This window comes from Marmota monax, unplaced genomic scaffold (genome assembly GCF_021218885.2).
Source record: "Marmota monax isolate L192 unplaced genomic scaffold, Marmota_monax_Labrador192_F-V1.1 WCK01_AAM20220418_F8-fsc00080, whole genome shotgun sequence".
NCBI lineage: Eukaryota > Metazoa > Chordata > Mammalia > Rodentia > Sciuridae > Marmota > Marmota monax.
This window is the reverse complement of record NW_026694750.1, coordinates 6,956,793-6,973,589: the sequence shown is the minus strand read 5'-3', so window position 1 is coordinate 6,973,589 and position 16,797 is coordinate 6,956,793. Positions and strand designations below refer to the sequence as shown.

General features: G+C 62.9%; 1 protein-coding gene across 6 annotated transcripts in view; it reads left to right on the top strand.

The window, feature by feature from the left end:
- Positions 1–16,797, top strand: part of Prdm16 (PR/SET domain 16) — a 310,011-nt gene that overhangs the window by 278,984 nt on the left and 14,230 nt on the right. For 3 of the 6 annotated variants that reach the window (XM_046424771.2, XM_046424767.2, XM_058572764.1), the window contains exons 7-12: positions 1,230–1,377; positions 1,875–2,028; positions 4,533–5,934; positions 9,923–10,010; positions 12,984–13,156; positions 13,782–13,859. In XM_046424771.2, the coding sequence (XP_046280727.1) occupies positions 1,230–1,377; positions 1,875–2,028; positions 4,533–5,934; positions 9,923–10,010; positions 12,984–13,156; positions 13,782–13,859 (2,043 nt within the window). The remainder of the gene's footprint in view (positions 1–1,229; positions 1,378–1,874; positions 2,029–4,532; positions 5,935–9,922; positions 10,011–12,983; positions 13,157–13,781; positions 13,860–16,797) is intronic. The other 3 variants (XM_046424769.2, XM_046424770.2, XM_046424768.2) reach the window with 3 other exon arrangements.

The window sequence follows — 16,797 nt, the reverse complement described above, 5'->3', positions numbered from 1 at the left end:
TGGAGACCGCCTGGCAAGGGTCAGGACTGTGGGCAGGCCCTGGGCATGCTGCGCTCTAGCCCCAGTTGATGCCAGGGGCCACAGTGCCTACTGCCAAGGACTACATGGGCAGCCTCCCCTGGACCCCTCCTCAGGCCCAGGAAGGCATCATCCAGAACCCCTTCTACCCCAGACCCCAGGCTCTGCTCCCCTCAGGTGGCAGCCACCTGCCCGAGAAGGACATCAGAGCACCAGGTCCACTGGCCCTCCTCCACCCTGAGGCTGGGCAGGAGTCAAGACCCTACGATGGGGCCTTGGAGACCTACATGAAATTCCAAGGACAGATAGCACCGGGCTCTGTGGGGAAGCAGGACACCCAGTCCCAGAGCTCCAGGAACCAGCCGCTGTGGCTCGGGCCTCTCCCGCCTGGGAGGGCTCCCACAGGCCCGCCCTGCACAGTGAGCAACCATCGGGCCACTAACGGCCTGTGATGGGATTTAGAGCCCGTCCAGACCCAGCCCCCTGGGATGCAGACCCTCCACCCAGACGACTGAGAAATGAGCGTGTGGGCGAATCCCGGCAGAGGCCGCCACAGAGCGCCCTAAAGAGGGTCCCTGTTTTCTTTACATAAACACATAAATCACAATTAACAACAGGCAAAAGATACAATCTCCGGGTGCCGGAGGAGCAGGCGTTCCTGATCTAAATGGATGGCTGGGCCCCGTAATTAGCGGGCCGTGATGTATTACTGCTTTGCTCATGAAGATTAACGGATATCCCGGGGACAGGAGGGGAGGCGGGGGTCCCCCGAGAGGAGGGGTCAGAGGCTGTTGGCTCAGCTGGGAGGGGCAGGACCCTGCAAGCAGCTGCTGTCCCCGCCCAAGAGCGTCACCCTTGCAGACCCTCTGCCACTCCTGCTGCCTCCTGGGTGGCAGGCCACTGCAAGGGGCAGCCCGGTTCCTGCCCAGCCCCACGTCATGGAAGCGTCCAACCTCCGTGACTCCTTTTTCCCTCGGCCCAAGTTTAGTCCAAAGTTGGGATTTCCCAGAAGGGTGGCCAGGTCGTGGGACCTGGGGTCCCGCCCTGCCCCTGGCTGACTGGGGGTGGCCTTGGATGAAGGACTGAGCTCTGGGTAGGTACCGGCTTCCTCCTGACACAAGGGAGAGCTGTGTCTGCCCTTGGGCAACCCCCAGAGGATGCAGCGGGAGGGGCAGGCAGAGGGCACCAGTGACTCTGACCCCTGTCCACAGCTTGGAGCAGCACATGATCGTCCACACAGAGGAGCGGGAATACAAGTGTGACCAGTGTCCCAAGGCCTTCAACTGGAAGTCCAACCTCATCCGCCACCAGATGTCCCATGACAGTGGCAAGCGCTTTGAATGTGAAAACTGCGTGAAGGTACCGTGCCAGTCCCGCCAGCCTGGCCCCGATCCCAGCTCCCTCCGCCGTCCTGTGAAAATGCCCAGGGTAGCAAGAGTAGCTTAGGTTAGAGGCCCCAGGGCCACTGTGGTCCTTCCTCATTCCTGGGGAGGACAGGAAGTCAGAGACCCTATCGCACAACTCAGGAGGAACAGGGCCCAACCAGAACCCACGTCCTCTCCAGGGAGGCCCTTATGCCCCTGCCAACCCAAAGGAAGAGGCTGGCGAGGGTGGCCTCCCTGGTGCCAGCCCTCAGGGTCAATGTACTTCAGCGGAGACACTCTCTGCAGGGATCACGTGTGGCCTGATGGCCCCCATGTCCCCAGGAGTGACTGTTGAACCCAAGCCCAAAGGCTCTGCGGCTCCCCGGTGGCCCCCAGCAGCTGCCCCGGCCAGCTCGGGCAGGGAGGGCAGCGCCAGAGGGAGGCAGGGCCCTGCCTTTCTGGCTGGACCCTCCAGCAGAGCGTCTCTCCCAGGTGTTCACGGACCCCAGCAACCTGCAGCGGCACATCCGCTCGCAGCACGTGGGCGCCCGGGCCCACGCCTGCCCCGACTGCGGCAAGACCTTCGCCACGTCCTCTGGCCTCAAGCAGCACAAGCACATCCACAGCACCGTCAAGCCCTTCATATGTGAGTGCCCGCCTGCCGCCCGCGCCCGCCTGCGCCTGCCTGTCGGCCCACGCTGCGGGGCAGAAATCCCTCCCAGCCAGTCCCGAGGCTTCTGCCTAGTGGCTGGGTCCTGGCAGCCCTCAGGGGCCACTAGAACTGCCCGCTCGCTCCACCCTGCTCCCCGCCCCCCTCCTGCATGGCCCCCCCTTTGTGCTTCCTCCAGTGGCTGCAGGTAGGTGGGGGGGCAGCAAGGACCTCGGTTTCTCCCCGCCCCTCTGCTCCCAGCACTGGCTGAGCTACAGAGTGCAGCCGGGTGGGGCCAGCCCATGGAGCAGTGTCCTCCAGAGCCACTGGGCAGGCCTGGCTCCCAGGTGCCCGGTCCTGTTGTCCTTGTGTTCACATGCTAGTGGGAGGAGACGAGGTGACAGACAGCAGCTGGGGACAGCAGTGCAGGGCTAGAGCCTCAGGGAGGCCGAGCTGGTGCTGGGGGGGCACTGCCCCTGCACCTTTGTTGGGAGGTGCCCAGTACAGTGGTGAGGAGCACTGGCCTGGGTGCCTGCTGAGAGGCTCAGGGCTGGGGGACAGGGGGCAGATGTCACCAGGGACCAGTCCTGCAGGCTGTGGGCCTGCACAGGGCCTTTGGCCCTGGTTCTCAGTGAGTTCAGCCACAGAGAGGCCATGTCCCCGTGTGCCATCGTCATTGTCACAGCAGGCCTAGTCCTCACGCCTCGTGCAGTCACACACTCGCACACTTTGTGCGTTCCCAAGCACATGCCTGCCCCTGCAGTCACCAACACACAAGTGCGTAGTGCAGGATCATCTCACACACACACACACGTGTGTCCAAGTACACGCCTGCCCCATGCAGTCACCGACACACAACATGCGTGGTGCAGGATCATCTCCCACACACGTGCCTTGTACAGTCACCTCACACACACAAGCACGTATGCCTCGTGCATCTCGCACACGCCTGCCTTGCACGGTCGTCTCACACGCACACGTCAGGCTGTCACCCCTCGCAGACCTCTGGCTGAGCTATGTCACCTGTCTGCGCACTGTCCCCCATGTTATCATGACACCCAGATCAGGCCTAGTGACGGAGGAGGAGAGCGAGGCCCTGTGGGCGGGTGTGCGTGTTGGCGTGAGGTGACGGCTTCCAGGACTGGTGCAGCCTCACGGCAGAGCCCACTGGGGGCGCACCGTGGTCCTCGGGACGTGCAGACCGGCTTTATGAAGCCCACTGGGTCCCGTGAAGAGCGTGAGTTCCAGGCTGCCCCTGCTGGGCGGGCTGAGCCCACGGTTCCCCCGCATGGCACAGGCTCCCCGCAGGGTGGGCCTACCCCAGGGTGATGACCCATGTCCTCATCGGTGTCCAGGCCCCCTCTGTGCCTTGGCTTCTGGCAAAAGCAATCCAGCTCTCAAGATTGAGTCTGTACCCAGGTTGATGTGGGGCACGGCCCCCAGACGGGGCGAAGGCCAGAGCCGGGCAGCACGCTCGGAGCCCCTCAGAGGGCTTCAGGTTTGGATGGGAAACCGCAAGGAAGTGGGGAAGTCCACGTGGGTCACTTGGAGGACAGTGAGGGCACGGGCACTGAGTACACACGGACGCCGTGTCACCCACTGGGTGAAACCTGTGTGCACGCCCGGAGCCCACCCGACACCTGGAAGCCCCCAGCCCCCGCCAGCTCAGAAACCGAGGTGATGTCTGTGCCACTGGGGACCTGGAGTGTGCCGTGTGGGTGCCTGAGGGAGGGGGGAAGGGGGAGGCGAGAAGGCGCGTGGAAGTGGGCGGCTCCTCGCGAGCACGTTCCAGAAGAGCACCGTCCTGGAGAGGGCGGGCGTGTGCAGTCAGGGTGTGTGAGCCGGTGACCACGAGGGCGAGTGGGGGGACGTGTGAGTGGGCCTGCGTCCACACCCTGCCCGACGAGGGAGAGGAGCCATTGTTTCCGTGATTAGGAAGCAGGCTGTCCCGTGGACACCCACGCTTGCGTGTGCTCCTCACTTTCTTGTTAGAAAAGCAAGAGGGAGACGAGCGGGTGCTGCTCTGACCCAGCTCACAGGACCCCTGAGCCAGGGGCACTTGAGCCTCAGGAGGTGGGAGAGAGCTGAGCGGTCAGGGTTTGCTCTCACCCGTGGGGACAGCCGTGTCTGGAGCCGTGAGGAAGTGGGTGGCTGTGGAGCCCAGGCACCTGCAGCAGCCAGCTGAGGGGGCCTAGCCCTGCTGCGGGCCCTCGGCCAGGCCTGGGCTGGCTCTCCCTCCCCCCGGAGACAGCCCCAGGGTGGGACGCCTGTGCACAGACAGGCACACGCGTTTGTACGTGCACATCTTCCCTATAGTACACACAGACAGGTGAGCACAGGCTCTGTACACGCATGAGACATGGCGTGTTGTAGATTCATAGCACACACACGAAGAGGCGCACACGCACACACAGGCCCACTCGCCCGCACAGCTGCTCCCCTCGAGGTGCGGGTCCCCTTAATTTCATACGGCCTGTGTCTGCTCTCTGCTGATGTTCCAGGTGAGGTCTGCCACAAGTCCTACACGCAGTTCTCCAACCTGTGCCGGCACAAGCGCATGCACGCCGACTGCCGCACGCAGATCAAGTGCAAGGACTGTGGGCAGATGTTCAGCACTACCTCCTCCCTGAACAAGCACCGGCGCTTCTGCGAGGGCAAGAGCCATTACACGCCGGGCGGCCTCTTCGCCCCAGGCCTGCCCTTGACCCCCAGCCCCCTGATGGACAAGGCAAAGCCCTCCCCCAACCTCAACCACACTGGCCTGGGCTTCAACGAGTACTTCCCCTCCAGGCCCCACCCTGGGAGCCTGCCCTTCTCCACGGGCCCCCCGGCCTTCCCTGCACTCACGCCGGGCTTCCCGGGCATCTTCCCTCCGTCCTTGTACCCCCGGCCGCCTCTGCTACCTCCCACACCGTTGCTCAAGAGCCCCCTGAACCACACACAGGACGCCAAGCTCCCCAGCCCCTTGGGGAACCCAGCACTGCCCCTCATCTCCGCGGTCAGCAACAGCGGCCAGGGCGCCATGGCGGCCACGGGGCCGGAGGAGAAGTTGGAGAGCCGCCTGGAGGACACGTACGTGGAGAAGCTCAAGACCAGGAGCCCCGACATGTCCGATGGCAGCGACTTTGAGGACATCAACACCACCACGGGGACTGACCTGGACACCACGACGGGGACTGGCTCGGACCTGGACAGCGACGTGGACAGCGACCGAGACAAGGGCAAGGACAAGGGCAAGCCCGAGTTTGGCGGCGGCTCGGTGCCCCCAGGGTCCACCCACAGTGGGGCCGAGGTGCCCGTCTTCTACTCACAGCACTCCTTCTTCCCGCCGCCCGAGGAGCAGCTGCTGACCGCCTCGGGCGCCGCCGGCGACTCCATCAAAGCCATCGCATCCATCGCGGAGAAGTACTTTGGCCCGGGCTTCATGGGCATGCAGGAGAAGAAGCTGGGCGCGCTGCCCTACCACTCGGTGTTCCCCTTCCAGTTCCTGCCCAACTTCCCCCACTCCCTATACCCCTTCACGGACCGCGCCCTCGCCCACAACCTGCTGGTCAAGGCCGAGCCAAAGTCGCCCCGGGACACACTCAAGGTGGGCGGCCCCAGTGCCGAGTGCCCCTTCGACCTCACCACCAAACCAAAAGAGGCGAAGCCCATCCTGCCCGCGCCCAAGGTGCCCCCGGCACCCGCGTCCAGCGAGGAGCAGCCACTGGACTTGAGCATCGGCAGCCGGGCCCGCGCCAGCCAGAACGGAGGGGGCCGGGAGCCCCGGAAGAACCACATCTACGGGGAGCGGAAGCCAGGGGCCGGCGAGGGGCTGCCCAAGGTGTGCCCAGCGCAACTGCCCCAGCAGCCCTCCCTGCACTACGCCAAGCCCTCTCCCTTCTTCATGGACCCCATTTACAGGTATTAACATGGCCCGTCCTCACCTCCTCTTGCCCCGGAGCCCACGCCGCAGGAGCTGGCCACGTCCGCCCAAGGTTCTCTGCCTCTGTGGGCTTCAGGGAGGGGCCTCAGCTCCTGGGGCTCCGTACCCCTCTGGAGGGGCATCTGGCTTGGCCACTCCAAGGGTCAGTGGGCCGGGGTGGGGCCTCCTGGACACGTGTGGCTCCCTTGCACTACCCGCAAGTCAGATGTCCTCTGCCCCACCTTGAGCCCCTCCTGAGTACTGCCATCATCAGTGTCCACACCTCCCTGTGTCCAGCTGTCTTTCCTGGACCAAATCTCTGTTCCGGAAAAGGTCAGAGGGGCCTACACTGGCTCTGAGCTCTCTGTCCACCTCCCTGAGGCTCCACATCCCCAAGGCTGCCCCTGTGGTCCCACCCCACTCTTGAAGCCACTCTAAGGGGCATTTTGGTGGCCTGGGAGAAACCACAGAGGGAACTGTTGGTCCCCAGAGGGGACGAGGGAGAGGATAGGGAAGTTCAAGAGGGTCTGGAGGACATCAGCGTCCCATCTCTCTGATGTCCTCCCAGCAAGAGGCCGGCTGAGCCCCATTCCCCAGCCAGTGGGCAGGCTTTGCCCCTCCCTAGGAGGGGTCCACAGGGAAAGCGGGACCAGGTTCCCTGGCAGGGGTCCTACCCTGCCAGCTTGCACCACCATCCTCGCCATGAAGGGAGACCCCAGGGGCTGCCCCCAGCGGGTGCCCCCAGCAGAGGCCGAGCACCAGGGCCAGCCCAGGCCTTGGAAGCCTGTGTGCTCAAGCTGCAGGGAGCGGACGGCGGCCCCTTCTGAAGGCCGTGTCTGCTGGCCCCGCAGTTCAGCCCCAGGGGGGGACAGAGGACGGCTTATACTTGGGTGAGGAGGTCTCACCTGCTGTGCTTTGGGAGCTAGGAAGACAAAGATGAGAACAAGTGATGTCAGAGTGCGGAGGCCAGAGAGCTGCTTTCAGGGCTGGGCTGGCCTGGCCGCTCTGCCAGGGACACAGTGCCCACAGCACCGCTGGGGCCGAGGCCGCTCCCACCCAGACCAAGCCGCGTCTGCAGCCAGCTCCTACTGTGTGCAGGGTGCCGGCACCCTCGTGGCAGGATCGTGGAATGTGCCCCTTGTGTTGCTTGGAAGAGGCCCGTCCACAGGCTGCATGGGGCGGGCCAGAGGCTCAGCAGGGAGGGTCAAGGCAGCAGCCCCGCTTCCAGGGCACAGGTGGCCAGCACCAGGCCAGGGCAGCGCTTGCCAGTTGATTAGGGGCTCGTAAGACTGGGGAGGCCCATCCTCTACCCAGTGCCTCACTTTCTCTAGGGTGTCCTGGCTGTCAGGGAGTCCAGGGTGGCACCTGCCGTGACAGTTACATTGGCCACATAGGCAAGTGTGTACAAAGGACCTCAATCTTGGAAAAATAATCATAATTAAGTAGGATCCCAGGACCTTCACAGGCCACCTTGGTGTGCATAGGACCCAGACGGGTGACGAGCCTTCTGGGGGGACCCCAGGGCTGGAGCAGAGGGACAGGGTGGTCTGCCTGAGCCTCCCTGGCCTCTCTCTCGTCCTCTGCCCTTCCCCTCCAGACACCCCTCCCTCCACACCACTGGTTTAGGGCTTAGGGCCTGGGCTTCCCTGGAAGCTGCAGGGGCCATGGGCAGCCTGGGAGGTGGAACTGTGAGGACCACAGGGCCCGAAGGCCCCCTTCACACACGCCCTCACACATACACACCCATGTACATATGCACACCTGTGCACACCTATGTTCGTAAACATACACATACACCTGCACCCATGCACGTGCCCACACATACACAGTGGTATGTACATATGCACACATGTACACATCCATGTACACTCACACACATACACACACTCACCCTAGTCATACATCCGTACATTCACACCCATGTGCATGCACACACATACGTACACGTTCACATACACAAATCATGCTCACCTATACATTCATTCGCATCTCACATATACACACCGACATGCACACTCACACACACACCATCACACATAGACGCACATGCTCACATGAACTCACACAACCACATACCTCCATGCCCACACTCTCGTGTGCTCCCACATGCCACACGCTCACACACTAGCACGATCATACGTACACGCCCCTACATGGGCTCCTGGTGGAGGTGCTCTGGGGCTGGACGTGTCTGAACTCTTACCCTTGGCCATCAGGGTCCAGGCTGCTAACGGGGCTGCCTGGGCATCCCTAAGGACAGAAGGCAGGGAAGAGGTTGTCCACTTAGGGAACACCAGCCAGGGACTGAGGTGGGTCCCCTCCTACCCACCCCAGGTACAACCTGGGTAGACGTGGTGTGTGAAGGCACAGGGCCCAGCTGCCAAGAGCACGCCAGGCTCGGGGAGAGGTCCCTCAGCATCCCGGCCCCTTCTGCTCCTGGGTACTCAGCACGACATCAGCAAGACTCCCAAGCTTCCCCTGGCCATCCCCTATGGGGGATCCCTGGTCCTCCATCCCTGGGCAGAGGAGTGTAAGCATCCTCCCTGGCTGCTGCCCCTCCAGCCCTCTGCCTCCCTGAATCCGCACAGTGGCTGCATCCATCCTGCTGGGCTTTGTGCCCACGGGACACCCACAGCACCTTGGCTGTGTGCATGTCCACTGCAGTGGTCATCTGGGAGCCGGGTGTCAGGGAAAGGCAGAGGAGGACAGCAGCATCTGAGTTTGCTGGGCAGGGTGTCAGCCCCTCTGGGGGCACTGACCTTGGGCTGAAGGTCAGAGAGAAGCGCCCACTCGTCCTGACAGCTTGTCCCTCCCAGCGAGCCCTTCCCCTCCCAGGTCCCATCCTCTGCAGGTGCCACCGGCCCAGAGCACGGGTGTCCCAGGAGGCCCTGCACAGCCTGCCTCTCCTGCGGGGCCACAGCCTTGCCGTCTGCCCTGGTGGTCTCCCTGGGTCCCTGGTGGGGGCGCCTGTGCCTGGGATCTGGCCAGGGCTGGCTGTGCTGCCTTCCCCTCTCTCTGCTGTCACTGGCCTGGCCTGTTGTGGTCCACTGGGGCACAGAGCAGCACAGACTGCCCTTGGTGGAGTTGGAGTGTGGACCAGGGCCCCGGGGGGCGGGGGGTCCCCACAGATAAATCACACATGGCCTATCCCAGGGGTCTTCAGAGGGCACGTGGTCAGGCCGGGTTTGGCCAATGCCGTGGCACTGGGAGGCTCACAGCAGCCCTCAATGGGGATGGGGCAGGGAGATCGGGCAACCTGCTGCTGGGAGGCGTCGGCTAAAGGGGGCAGCAGTGGAGGCCCCCATGACCAACGGGTCACCTGGGCGAGGCCTGTCTAACAGAGTGTCACCAGCCTTTGGAGAAGGTTCTAGAATTGCAGTCTCCAGCAGCCATCCAGAGTCTCAGATAGAGCCCTGCCTGGGCAAAAGCCCACAGTCACCACGTTCATTAGCAAAAAATGGGCAGGCACCCCATGCCAACGTCCAGGCAGGAGAGGAAGCTGGGCCCTGGGCCTTCAGGAGTGAGCCACACTGTGCTGTGGGTGGGCTCTGTGCCTGGACAAAGCAGCCTCCCACCCAGGCTGGCCCATCCAGTGGGCAGGGCTTATGGCCATGGCCAGTGGATGGGAGCTGGTGGCCCTGGCCAGTGGGCAAGAGGGCTGGTGCCCAGGGCCTTCAGAGAAGTTTCTGGCCCCTGCACCAAGCCCCCATGACACGCCCAGGAGCCTGCAGCTGAGGTTGTTAGGGGTGACCTAGGGGAGCATGGAGGTGACGGGAGCATGGGAGGGAATTGAGTATTTGGGTAGGAGGTGGGCTGGGGGTCCAGGCAGGTGAGTAGGTGAGCCAGGACCCCCCCCTCTGCCACCAAGAAGGCAGTAAGAGCCAGCAGGAAGCTGTGGTGAGCCCCACACCGTGCCAGCGGGCACAGATGTGCTTCTGCAGAGCAGGTGGCTCAGTGGGGCACGTAATCCTCTGTGTTGCTGTCCAGCAGGGTAGAAAAGCGGAAGGTGACGGACCCCGTGGGTGTCCTGAAGGAGAAGTACCTGAGGCCGTCCCCGCTGCTGTTTCACCCCCAGGTAAAACCCAGGCGGGCAGCTGGGCAGGCTCGGGGCCAGCACCCTCACCTTTCAAAGGCAGAGGATCCTGCAGGGATGGAGAGGATGAGAAGGGGGTCCTCACAGTGCAGGCCAGCAAGGCTGTCCAGGGGCCTTGTACCATAGGAGCCCTACCCTCAGGGGGCCACTGACCCAAGACCTGGCACTCCAGGAGGGCGGGAGTGTGCACTGGCGGGCTGGGAGAGAGCCCAGAATTTGAACAGAGGGGAAGAGGTGAGCAGCCCAGGTGGCTCAGGGTAGAAGCTGGTCCTCCTAGGTGATACCTGAGCCTGACGAACTGTGAAGTCCAGAGAGGACAGCTGCAGGCAGAGGGGCAGGAGTGTGCACCTCCCCAAGAGCAGAGGGCACCAGGCTCTCCTCAGGGAGCTGGGCAGGAGTCTGCAGAGGGACCCCTGCAGAGTACCAAAGCCTGGACCCTGGACTCAGCCCTACCAGCCTGCAGGCCCTCCTGCCCGCCCTCCTGTCCGTGTCCTCCTGGGGGGTGGGCACAGCCCAGTTCAGAGTCTTCCTGGTGTCTCACCTGTCCTCCCTTCAAGGAGCCCAGGCCCCCCGTCAGCTGCAGGCCACTGCCCCAGGCCTCCCCCCACCACCCGGAGGGTCCTGGGGCCTCCCGAGCCTGCCTCCCGAGCCTGCACGGGCATTGTTTGTCTGCCTTTCCCGCCTGGACACCCCTGGTTTGTGAAATCTGCGCCCTGGTTGAGTTCACAGCTAAACTTAGCACCTCCCATTGTTCTGCTGGGCCGTGAGTTTGGTTAATGACTTCCCCTGATTTATCCTCGGGCAGGCTGGAGGGGCAGACAAGCCAGCCGCACATCCTGTTGGGGGCGGGGTGTCTCCACTGGGAATATTAGAGGGCAGACCAGGCCAGGCAGGCGGACCCACCCAAGCCCCAGGAAGAGAGGCCCAGCAGGGGCCCAGCTGCCCATTGTCCCTCCTGCCCACCCCTCGTGGGCCTACAACACCCCTGGCGGTCCCTGTGTCCCTGAGCCAGGAGGAAGGGGCAGGGGAGAGGTGACTAATTAAATGGTCTGAGGTTGGGTTGCCACCTGGGCAAAAAGTGCCTGGTAGCTGCTGGTCTCCCAAGAGGTCACGACTGTACCTGCCTGGGCTGCTGAGGTGCCCAGCAAACCCCTCTGCCTCTGAGTCCCACGGGCAGGTGTGCAGCCCTGGGGGTACAGAGCCAGGTCCCACCCAAGGGCAGCCCCTCACCTGCTCTGGGGTTCCTGGGGAGTCTCTGGGTGGCGGAGAGTCAGCGGGTTCCTAGGCCACTGCTGGGCCGGAGGGCAGGTGAACAGCAGTCTCCGTGCCAGGGCTTCAGTGCTACCTTGGGGCCCAGGCCATAGGGCCAAAGAAGGCTGGATGGTGGCCGAGAAAGCCAGGCACTTTCCACCTGGGGGTCAGCGGGTAGGGCTGGAAGCATCCCATGTCCTCTTGAGGGCTGTCAGAAGAGGGGAGAGGGTGACAGGGTGAAGATGGAATCCCTGTGGCCGGGGCAGAGCCCAGAGCAGCATTCGAGGGGAGGCCCCACACAGTCTCCATTCATCAGTGGCTTCCCCTCTGTCCCCCAACTGCCAGCATGTCTCCACCACTGGAGCACGTAGCCCCGAGTAGCGCTGGGGCTGAGCCCTCTGTTTCCTGCCTGGCGAACAGCACCCTCAATGGTGCATGCCAGGCACTTGGACAAGGGGCCAAGGGGCAGAGGGGTCGGTGCTGGCTGAAAGAACCCCCAGCCGCACCGTGGGATGGTTCTGTTCGCCCGGGGAAGGCTGGGGCAGAGGCTTGGCTGTCAATGAGCAAGTACCTCCTGCAAAGACCTCCTCGTCCACCCACGCCCCTCTGTGGGTGCTGGCTGCCATTACCCTGCCCAGGGCCAGTCTCTCCCAGTGGTCACTGCACTTGAGACCTTGGGTGGCTCCTTCCCTCTATCTCCATCCATCCACCCTGCCTTCCTTCACCTCGCCTCACCAGTCCCTTCTCTGTGCCCTCCAAGGCGAAACAGGTCCTGTGGGTTCGTTGAGCAGAGGTGTGTGGAGGCCTGCAGGGGCCCCCTCCCAGGGCTAGTGACTGCTGCTGGGGCCCAGGCATCACTTCCTGGGTTCTCTCCTTAAACTGGGAGCTTTGGCTTGATGAAGCCCCTCCTTCCCGTGGGCCCCTGCACCCAGCTTTCCCCAGTGCCCACAGAAGAGCTGGGAGAATCACCACTGAGACCTGAGCGGCTCCTTCAGCCTCTCCCCTCTCCTGTCAGCACAGTCTGGGGTTTTGACTAGAACTCCGCCCAACAGGTGGGAATGACCAATCCTACACCTCCCTTCTCCTTGAGCAAGCCCTTGACATCTCCAGGGAGCAGAGACAGTGACCTTTGCCTATCGTATGTGACTCTGGGCATTGTTGTTCTGAATTGGTTTCCAGGGGATCTTGTCTTAGCGGTTGAATTCCTTTTCTGCACTTTGCCTGCAATTATGAGATGCAGCCACTAGGTGGCAGTGGTTCCTCGGGCCAGTGGTCTGTTTTAAACAGATTCAGGCGGCATCTTAATTTTTCAAGGCTTATAAACAAAACAGATGAACAAGAACTAGGTGTAATTCTGTGTATAACCCAAACTAGCCCACCAGGAGCGCTGCCAGGGATGTGCCAGCTGGGCCCCGCTGACCTGGGTCAAAATGAGAGATTGGGTAGTCCCGAGCATTGGCAGTCTTCATGACTCATTTCCATGCAAACCGGACAGTGAGGCCAGTTCTTAAGGGCCAGTTCCAGCTCCCTCTGGCTGGACCCTGGGCTGTAGCTGGGGCTCCAGGGTAGGGACAGGGCAGGCTGCAGAAGGTGTAAGACACTGGAGGCCCCTGGTTCCAGTGACCACCTGAGAACCTGCTGCTGTGCTCACGTCCCCATGACGAACGAAGGTCCACGCACTGAAGACAGCATCTCTTGTGCCAGCAGATGGCAGCCATCGAGACCATGACAGAGAAGCTGGAGAGCTTCGCAGCCATGAAAGCAGACTCGGGGGGCTCGCTGCAGCCCCTGCCCCACCACCCCTTCAACTTCCGGTCCCCACCCCCGACGCTCTCGGACCCCATCCTCAGGAAGGGCAAGGAGCGGTACACGTGCAGGTGAGCCCCTGCGTGCCCCTGGAGTACTGGTGGGAAGGTGCCCAGGTGCCCACCTATGGCTGTGAACCTGCGCTTCTAGGAAGATCGCCATGGCCACAGGGAAACACAGTGGCCGTGACTGGTCAGTCAGCTGCTTGAGGCATCCTCTGCAACACAGGACACATGTTGGGCTGGTTCACGTGAGCCCAAAACACAACCTTGGCCCACCAGCGGGAGGGGACCAACTGACCACTGTTAGACCCTGAAGGACCCCAGCTCTGAAGGACCCCGGCTCTGAAGGACCCCAGCACTTGGCCCTGCCAGTTTCTGTGGGAGGACACTCCCCAGCTGACCTTCTGGCTGTGCAGGCCTGTCCCACTCTGTCCCTGCCGCTGTGTCCGTTGCTGGGCCGAGGGGCCGAGAGGCCGAGAGGCTTCCAGGCAGGGGCTGGTTCACCCTCCTCTGTGGCCCACAGCACGCGTCTCTGTAAGCCTGGGCCAGGCTTCGGGGCCCCCGGAGAAACTGAAACCAGGGTGCAGATGGGCCCTGCCCCGGGGCGAGGCCTCCGGCGCTGCTGACCCAGCACGGAGAGAAGACGTCAGAAAGGGCGGCCTGTCGCCTCCTCACACCTCCTCCTTCCACCCAGGTACTGTGGCAAGATCTTCCCCCGGTCCGCAAATCTCACGAGACACCTGAGGACGCACACCGGGGAGCAGCCGTACAGGTAGGAGCCCAGCCAGGGCGGCGCGGCTGAGCTCCGAGGGCGGGGTGGGGGGCTGCGATTTTGGCTGCCTGCTTCCGCCTACCATTAACTCCCCTCCTTTGAGCAGGGACCCCCTACCCTGCCTCTGGACCCTCAGAAAGGCCACAGCCCCTGGAGGGGCAGTGGGCAGGATGGGCCAGGGTGGTCTCGCTGAGTCCTGGGGTCTGGTCACTCTCTGGGCCTCTCTCTTCTGAGCCCACTGCTATCCGGCTCCCTGAGAGGTTGTAAGGAGGAGGCAGAAGTTACCCAGGAAGCTTCCAGAAGGCTCCTGCCATGCTCAGGAAAGCAGGTGCAGGTAGCTGCTCTCCACCTGTGGCTGGAATGTCCACGGGGACAGCAGCCCAGAATCCGAGTGCGTCCACTCTGAAGCTGAGGCCCCGGGTGTCTGTGGAGCAGCTGAGTGTCGTTGGCACCCACAGCTCCTCGCCTCTCACAACGGCTGCGGCTGCCGCCCCATGTGGTGGGCCAGGGAGTGGGTGCACCGCCGGGCAGCAGCTCTGAGCAAGCACGGCTCCCATCCTGGCTTGGGGGTGCCCCAGGGGTTCACTCCGGTTCGCAGGCAGGCTGAGGGGAGGCCACGCACCTACTCCCACCTCACTCCTGTCTCCTGGATACGGGGGTCATTGAAGCAGAGCTCACAGCAGCCCCCAGCGAGTCTCACCACCCCCACTCCAGTGATGAGGAAGCCGAGGCTCTGAGACGTCCCCCAGCTGACTGCTGTGTCCCCAGGTCCCTGTCCTCTCTGTCCCTTGGGCCTGTGGGAAAGGAAAGGGCTGAGGGTGGCACCCTGATTCTCCTGAAGCCCTGCCCAGTCAGGGAGTGGGCCTTTTAGACAGAGCCCAGGCAATTGTGACCCCGAGACAAGCGGGAAATGCCCGTTTCTCTGCCAGGACCGTTTTAGTAACGTCCTGGGGTGTGTCTGGCTAGCCAAGGCCTTGGGAATAAAGAGAATTTGGCACAGTTTAGGTTGACAGCAGCAGATGCCTGTACTGTGACCACACAGAGCTCCAGGTCACCAGGAATTGACCCTATGATGCTAGGCACCCCCGGGGATTCAGTCTGTGTGCCCATCCCTGGGGAGGGAGGCCACGGGGGGCACGGTGTGCGTGCTGCTCCCCGAGCCCCACACAGATATATGGAGAATCTCCAGCGTCCATGGGGCTGAGTCCCTGGCAGGGTAGGTGACAGCCCGACGGGTCCAGTGACTGTGCCCTCAGCCCTCCCCACACACCGGCACCCGGCCCACTCTCCAAAACAGTGACTTACAACTTAACAAAGGTGAACAGCAGAAAGATTTATTTGGTCTGGTCCCCTCCCAGCAAACGAGCTTGTGTTTTTTCTGTAACAAGAGCCGACTTTTGGACAGTGTTGTGTGCTCAGAGCCCCCAGAGGGTCGAGCCGTGTTTATAGAAGAATTTAATTATCATTGATTTCTTTTGCTCTCTCCAATCTGCGACTTTCGGCTCTGGTAACAGTAATTGCTTCACAAGTTTGTGCTGCAAATCCTGTCTTGGTCTGGCTCAGGCGACCTGCTCTGAGGAGTAGCTGCCCTCCGTTTGGGAGCCCTGGTGATCTCTAGGCTTGCTTTGATCTGCACAGGATTAAAGTCAGAAGAGAAAAATGCATGGCCCCTCTCAAAAGCCCACTGTGCCGGACACAGGCCCGCCACGAGGTGCTGAACCCCGATGCCGGCCCAGGTGCGAGCCCCTCCTCCGTGGCGGCACCCACGGGCATGCCCACTGCATGTCAATGTGCACATATGTGCCTCTGTGTGCCGGGAGGGCAGGAGGACACGGGGCTTCTGGCAGGATAATCGAAGCAGAGGATCAGAAGCATCTTCCTTGTGAGTCCTTAGATCATCTAGAGGCATCAGAAGATTTTCAGGTCCTGGCGTGGAGGGAGGCTGGCCTCCCACCGTCCCGGCAGCAGGGGCTCCTGGGCTGCGGCCTCCCCTGGGTGAAGCGGAGGACGGACGAGGTGTGGCCAAGGATGCTCACTTCCTGGAGCTCCAGCACTGGGGGGGGCAGGATTGGGATGAAGATGGACCTGGGAACACCGGGGCCGCTGCAGGGTCCTTCCTCCCAGCCACACCGAGCGCGTCTCGCCCTGACCGGAGACGAGCCTTCGCCGGCGCCCGGTGTGCAGCTGGGTGCCCCTCTTCCCCCAGGGCCCCATCCCAGCCCGTCCCTGCCCGCCCCAAGGCTGCCTAAGCAAGGCGAGTCGTGTTTCCGTCAGGGGCTCGGGAGGCCCTCGCATGCCCTCGATCTTGTTTATTTTAATTTTTAGGACTGGGCTTCAAAATCTCTGTTTTTTCCTTTCATTCTTAACGGGACCAACAGCAGTTCCCTGGTGATGGCTGGCGGTGGCCCCGCAGGTCCCAGGGAGGGGCCCACTGTCTGGGGCCTGTTTACCTTCCGCTGCCACCCCGTCCCTGCGCACCCCCAGCCCTCCCGGCAGGGTGGCGTGGCCAGGTGCGGCTGGGCCCTCTCGCTCCCTGGCGTTGGGCGCCGTGTCCCCCAAGACAGCTCCCAGCACAGGCCTCAGTGCAGGCGAACTCTGCTCCCTCACAGCCCTGGACTCGCTGCTCCCCGGAGTTTCACATGGACGTCTCTGTCTAGGCCAAGAGAGGCCACGGGCAGGACACCACAACCCAGTGGACGCTGGCCCTTCCCTGACCCCCAGACGCACAGGCCCCACCCCCCACACCTGCTTCAGGCTCAGTCTCTGCTCAGTGTTTGTGGGGAGATGCATCAGAGGGTCCCCACATTCCCAAAGGAAGCAGGAACTGGACTGGCGGGGTGTGAGCGTGAGCTCGCCCTCAGACAGGCTGGCCCGCGCCAGGCACCCCAGGGCTGTCAGTGCCACTGCCCGGGAAGCCTTCGCTGGGCAGACACCAGAT